The sequence below is a fragment of the Babylonia areolata genome, chromosome 12 (assembly GCF_041734735.1).
Source record: "Babylonia areolata isolate BAREFJ2019XMU chromosome 12, ASM4173473v1, whole genome shotgun sequence".
NCBI lineage: Eukaryota > Metazoa > Mollusca > Gastropoda > Neogastropoda > Buccinidae > Babylonia > Babylonia areolata.
In genome coordinates, this window is record NC_134887.1 from 28645543 (window position 1) to 28652358 (window position 6816).

At 45.1% G+C, this 6816-nt stretch overlaps 2 protein-coding genes across 2 annotated transcripts in view; both read right to left on the reverse strand.

Moving 5' to 3' along the window:
- LOC143287880 (uncharacterized) overlaps positions 1 to 6684 on the reverse strand; it is a 31134-nt gene extending 24450 nt beyond the window's left edge. Inside the window, exons 1-4 of the mRNA XM_076596120.1 lie at positions 6118 to 6684; positions 5000 to 5157; positions 3366 to 3534; positions 2169 to 2242 (exon numbers count right to left, since the gene is read on the reverse strand). Coding sequence (XP_076452235.1) covers positions 2169 to 2242; positions 3366 to 3534; positions 5000 to 5157; positions 6118 to 6277 — 561 coding nt within the window. The 5' untranslated portion in view covers positions 6278 to 6684. The remainder of the gene's footprint in view (positions 1 to 2168; positions 2243 to 3365; positions 3535 to 4999; positions 5158 to 6117) is intronic.
- LOC143287881 (scavenger receptor cysteine-rich type 1 protein M130-like) overlaps positions 6608 to 6816 on the reverse strand; it is a 48269-nt gene continuing 48060 nt past the window's right edge. Inside the window, exon 25 of the mRNA XM_076596121.1 lies at positions 6608 to 6621. Coding sequence (XP_076452236.1) covers positions 6608 to 6621 — 14 coding nt within the window. The remainder of the gene's footprint in view (positions 6622 to 6816) is intronic.

Genomic DNA, 6816 nt, shown 5'->3' on the forward strand with positions numbered 1-6816 from the left:
AAAAGCGACTATTTCGACGTCTCAGTGTGGCCATCTGTGAAGTCAGGCATGGGGAAAGGGGAAGTGGCGCACCATCACACTATGGCACATTCTGATAACTCTCACTACCATCACATTGATTGATTATTGTTCATCACCTAGGCCCAACACTCAGCTTACATCACAGACTGACATAAGTTCACAGCAAAGTGACAGCTGTATTATCAATGGTTTCTCCATTGCAATGAGAAATCATTTACAGCTTAGTCTTTTGTGAAGGACTATGACTCTCAAACTAGTCCTAAAACCCTCTTGGCCGAGAGAGTGAGGATGTAACTTGAGCAAGACACTCTCCACTATAATCAAATTCTAGCCTAAATGGTTGTGACAGCAGTTGCCTCATCTGCTGTTCTGATCGGTCATAGTCGGACACTACTGACTGTCATACAAAATCCATCACATCGAACATCACCAACAATGTCAAGACTTGTCGTTTCTCTCATTCTCTCTCGCCTTGACTACCGTAACTCTCTATTGTCTGGTTTGCCTGCTTCATCCATTCAGTCCCTCCAGCGCATACAAAACTCTGCTCAGAAAGAAAAGATCTGAGCACATCACTCCTCTTTTGCAACATCTCCACTGGCTCCCTGTCTCACACCGAATAAAGTACAAGATCAGCACTCTATGTTATAAATGTATTCACAAAACTGCCCCTTCCTATCTCTGTGGCTGCCTTCACCTCTACACTCCATCTCGCTCACTACGATCAGCTTCGGATCCACTCTGTTTACGCATACCCAGATTCAAACTCTCGACTGTTGGCCGCCGTTCTTTCTCTGTCTCTGGACCTTGCAATTGGAATGAACTTCCTCTTTCGCTTCGTCAAGTCTCCACACTCAGCTCTTTCAAGTCTGGCCTTAAAACCCACCTCTTCCCAAAATAGTCTCCCTTCCCTGCCTCTTCCATGTCTTTAGTTTCTCCGGTTTTAGAGTTATGCATGCGTGTGAATGACTGGTGCGAAAGCGCTTTGATTTGTCTCTGCACAAGATTCAGCGCTATATAAATACCATTATTATTATTATTATTATCACTTTCCCCTTCACTTTACACGAAAGACTTCAGTTTCGCATACTGAAGCTTAGTTCATCCGAGCTGATCTTCAAAACTAAACAAAAACGTTTGCTGCATACCGGAGTTTTCAATGCAAGCACGCACGACGATCATCGCCAGATACTCTGTGACAGAAACGGCTTGTGAAGAACTGTATGTAAACAAGTATCTTTCTCACTTTTTTTTTCAAGAACGACACATTTTGCAGTCCCTCCATAGCTTAGTCGTCTGTATCAACCTCCCAAAGTGGAAGACAACTCTTCTTGCAGTACAGTATGACAGCTTTGGCAAATCACGACATCCTGTCATTTTGCAATTATGCTTTTCTATGATGGAGCAAAAGGCTTGCAGAGTTAGATCGATCACTTATTGGTTGGTTGATGATTTGGTTGATTGATCAGTTGATTATCTGTTTGATTGATTGGTTGATTGAATGGCTGACTGAATAATTGATTGGCTGATTTGAATTTTGGCATGCTTGCAATTTACTAAAGAGAGACTTGTTCATATAATTCTCGCAAACATGATACAGATTAGAAAGAAAGAAAAAAAAAAGAAGAAAGGATTAAGATAGAAATGAATACATGAAGGACGGAAGGAAGGAAGGAAGGCTGGAACGAAGAAAGGGGAAAGAAAAAGGAAGGAAAGAAAGAACAAAAGTAGGACCGACACAGACAGACAGACATAAAGAAAGAAAGAGAAAAAAGAAAGAAAGAAAGAAAAGAGGAACAAATGAATGGGTAGATAAAAAGGGAGAAAGGAGAGTACTTTTGGGGGCAGCAGTCCACACGTGTCTTCCTGGGTGTTCCTGGGTGGTACAGAGATGGAGTCGGGGTAGTTATCTCCCCTTTTTCACAGACAAGGGAGGATACTTATCTCCGATGTTGCGTATATTGTGGTCGTTGTGTTATTATATTCAGTGTGTGCATCTGTTATTCACTAAGCATCTCGTAGATTTCCGCTTGATGCTGCTTTATGTGTTCGAGGTGGTTTTGTTTGTTTGCTTTTGAGAATAAAATAATGTTTAAACCAGGAGGAATGTTGAAAAGAAGAAGAAGAAAAAGAAGAATTTGACTTACATTGGCCAGCTTTCTCAAGGCACTGGTTTTGTTGGACTCGGGCAGTGGGTTGGGTGTGGGTGTTGTCTCAAGAGCTAACGACAATTAACCAAATACATTACTACCTGTATGAAATTCACTCATTTAACAATACTGGATACACAGAGCTACTGATATTGTTGATAACACACAGCCTGTCTCTTTCTGTCTGTCTGTCAGTTCGTCTGTTTGTGTCTGTATATGATCATGTCCCTCTGTTTCAACAGGGGTGGTTTAACAATGGACGAGCACAACAAAGTTTTGCTTTGAAAAATATATATCCATGTCATATACATAATACCCGAACAATAAAGGTGACCTCATGAGCCTAAAACAAACAAACACACACACACACACACACACACACACACACACACACACACACACACACACACACACACACAAACTACAATAGCGGTATTCAGGTTCAAGACCAAGGGCCCCAGATCGCCCCAGAAGGACTCGAAAAGTGGATGGCCTTTAGTCTTCAGACGCTGGATACTGTGATGGCCAAATGGTGCTGTCGGACGTGAAGGCAACGACGGCAAATCTGTAGCCGGACCCCAAAGAGTTAATTAAGAGTGGTGCGAAAGAAGGGGCGAGTGGGGTGAAAGAAGGGGCGAGTGGGGCGAAAGAAGGGGCGAGTGGGGCGAAAGAAGGGGCGAGTGGGGCGAAAGGAAAAGGGGCGAAAGAAGGGGCGTGTGGAGCGAAAGAAGGGCGAGTGGGGTGAAAGAAGGGCGAGTGGGTTGAAAGAAGGGGCGAGTGGGGCGAAAGAAGGGGCGAGTGGGGCGAAAGAAGGGGCGAGTGGGGGCGAAAGAAGGGCGAGTGGGGCGAAAGGAAAAGGGGCGAAAGGAAAAGGGGCGAGTGGGGCGAAAGAAGGGCGAGTGGGGCGAAAGGAAAAGGGGCGAGTGGGGCCAAAGAAGGGGCGAGTGGGGCGAAAGAAGGGCGAGTGGGGCGAAAGGAAAAGGGGCGAGTGGGGTGAAAGAAGGGGCGAGTGGGGTGAAAGAAGGGGCGAGTGGGGCGAAAGAAGGGCGAGTGGGGGCGAAAGGAAAAGGGGCGAGTGGGGCGAAAGGAAAAGGGGCGAGTGGGGCGAAAGGAAAAGGGGCGAGTGGGGCGAAAGGAAAAGGGGCGAGTGGGGCGAAAGGAAAACACCGAAGGTAGCACGCATGACTGACTCACGGCGTTCCCCGTAGCACCGGATGCTGGCGGCTTTGGAAATGTTGCAGCTGTAGTCGCCCCAGCCGCCGTGTGTGCAGTGGCCAAGGTTCAATTCCGACCCGTGACACTTCACCTTTTTCAGTCTGTACACCTTTCCTGGCGGCGACGGATACCGGGTTTTGGGCAGAACCTGTGGATCGTTAGAAACATGATGATTGGAGAAAAAATATATATTTAAAAAAATAATAATAATAAAATAAAAACGGCACTAAGCACTTTCGTGGTTCAAGGAAAGAAGGTGGTTCGGGAAAAGGCGTGGAGGAAGATAGAGGTGCAAAAGAATGACGGAATGGGAGTACGTTACTACTTCTCTTTCTCTCCAGCTTCTCTCGGAGCTGAGTGTGTTGAGGGCTGTAACGGGAAGACAAAAAAAGATAAAATAAAATAAAATAAATAAAAATTTTAAAATCCAATAAAAAAAAAAAATCCCCAACAAACACACCCAAAGTCGAGCGTCATCCACCTCAATGAAGCGATCTGTGGAAACGTTCCTCAACTTTGATCACCGACAAATGAAGACCAAAGTGTCTGGATCTTTCGGGCCTGGGTGACGCCAGGACATTAATTAACAAAAAGGACGTGCAGAGTACAACCTTGTCGCATAGTTCCAGACCAAAATGGAAAACAACAACACGGGCGCTATAACCATTGGACTTTCAATCTGAGGGTCCCGGGGTTTCGATTCTCGGTAACGGCGCCTGGTGGACAAAGGGTGGAGATTTTTCCGATTAATCAGGTCTTTTTTTTCTTCTTCTATTTTCTTTTTTTGTGCAGACCTGCTAGTGCTTGAACCCCCTTCGCATGCAGAAGATCAAATACGCACGTTAAAGATCCAGGTGTGTCAGTGTCAGAACCAGTCCAGGTGTGACAGTGTCAGAACCAGTCCAGGTGTGACAGTGTCAGAACCAGTCCAGGTGTGTCCGAACCAGTCCAGGTGTGTCAGTGTCAGAATCAGTCCAAGTGTGTCAGAGTCAATCCAGGTGTGTCAGTGTCAGAATCAGTCCAGGTGTGTCAGTGTCAGAACCAGTCTACGTGTGTCAGAATCAGTCCAGGTGTGTCAGTGTCACAATCAGTCCAGGTGTGTCACAATCAGTCCAGGTGTGTCGATATCAGAATCAGTCCAGGTGTGTCACAATCAGTCCAGGTGTGGAAGTGTCTGAAGGGATTGTGTGGGAGGTGGGGGGGGTGGGGGGGAGGTAATGGTGCTGGGACGTCGCAAACGTGGGACAGAAGAAATAAAAATCTCTAAGGTACGTATGCACCATTGCACCACTCGCCTTCGATGTCATTGTCAGCATCACCATCGCCGCCATCTCCACGAGTATAATCACCAAACACCGCTGTAGTCATCGTCGTCATCATTATCGTCGTCGTCATCGTCATCATCATCGTTATCGTCATCATCATCGTCGTCGTCGTTGTCACCATCATTTTATCTTCATCATCATCATCATCATCAACAACAACATCGTCGTCGTCATCATCGTGATCATCATCACCATCATCATCAACATTAATCAATGCTACCATCATCATTATCAGTAACAACGCCCTCGTCACTATGTTGATCCCCCCCCCCTCCCCCTCCCCCTCACCGTTCCGCTGTCGCCGAGTTCAAGCTGCCGACACACGACTCTGGCGTCCTTGTAGTCAAAACGGTAGCCGCAAACGCTGCCCCAGTCTCCGTCACCCAGTCGGACTTCCACGCGTCCCTCTTTATTGTTGGGTCCTCCGACCAAACGAACCTGTAGATCTGCACAGAAAACACACACACACACACACACACACACACACACACACACACACACACACACTGAAAAATATACCATTCGTGAGTGGGTTTGTTTGTTTGTTTGTTTGTTTTGGGGAGGAATTACTGGTGACTTTTTCCTGACAGTGAGTGTAGCTTCCGTAGTTATGTGACAGACCCTGATGCGTTGATCATTGTTCAGGAATAGTGTATGACAAAATGTGTTTGAAAATTATGTGTTCAAAATATTTCATAACACACAGACGTGCGCGCGCGCGTGAAAACACACACACACACACACATACACGCACACACACACACACACACACGCACGCACACACACACACACACACACACACACACACACACACACACACACACACACTCACAACTGACATTATCTTTACCCTGTCCGGGATTCCTCCCTGTATTTGTCGTGCAGTGCTAACTTAAATAAATAAATAAATGAATAAATAAATAATTCTGTCGTATCCTCAAGTGGGATCTTCTGTGTATGACCGCTGTTACTGCCATAATTTAAGCAGCCATACTCCGCTTTCTGGAGATATGATCTATAATGAAGTACCAATACGAATACGCACGATAAAGATCTTGTAATCAATGTCAGCGTTCGGTTAGTTATGGAAACAAGAACATTCCCTGCATACCCCTGAAAACTGAGTATAGAAAAGAATAGAATAGAATAGATTATGTCTTTATTACCAAGTGTACCGGGGTCACAAGGAATATTGGGGGGGATAGTACATAACAAGATACGAACATAAATCGAACATTATACACAAACACAGATACAGTAGAAATAAGATACATACAAGTGCATATCAATATAAAAACTTGTGCATACTCACGCATGCACGCACTGCACACACACACACACACACACACACACACACACACACACACACACACAGAATGAATTCCAAAGCATGCTGGATGACTCACCACCTTCTGAGCAGAGGATACTGACAGCTCGAGAAGGATCACACCTGTGGGTCCCCCATCCCGAATGGCTGCAGTGCTGTATCTTGGTTTCTGACCCGTCACACCATATCCAGCCAAGATGCACTTTTTCTGGGGGTGCACCGTGCTGCGTGCTACTCATCACCTGTGGATTGATTGTTCAAAACATCGGTACACAGCACGTGCGTCCATGCTTCAGAGAAAGATGAAGGCAGTGGAGCAAAAAAAAAAAAAAAAAAAGAAAGAAGGGAAGAAAGAAAGAAAAAAGAAAAAAAAAGAAGGAAGGGAATGAAGCGAGGAAATGATGACAGAAAACAGTCAGACATAAAGAAAGAAACAAACAAACAAACAAACAAAATTAGGAATGCGAAAGCAGGCGCTGGAACAAGTGACATGGAGAGAGAGAGGGAGGATCAGACAATGATAATGACAAATGTTTAAAAGAATCAGGCCGCATGCCCATAATTCATGGTCAGAACAGCCGTGCTGACAGAAAAACAACAACAAAATACAGATAAATATATGATTATTCAAATTTACCACAAAAAAATAACAACAATAATCTGTTGGTAGTATTCATAACATTTTTGAAACGTTATATCCTAACGATCACGTTTCTGACATTTCTTCTTCTTCTTCTTCTTCTTCTTCTTCTTCTTCCGCGTTCCCTGGCCACGCTAG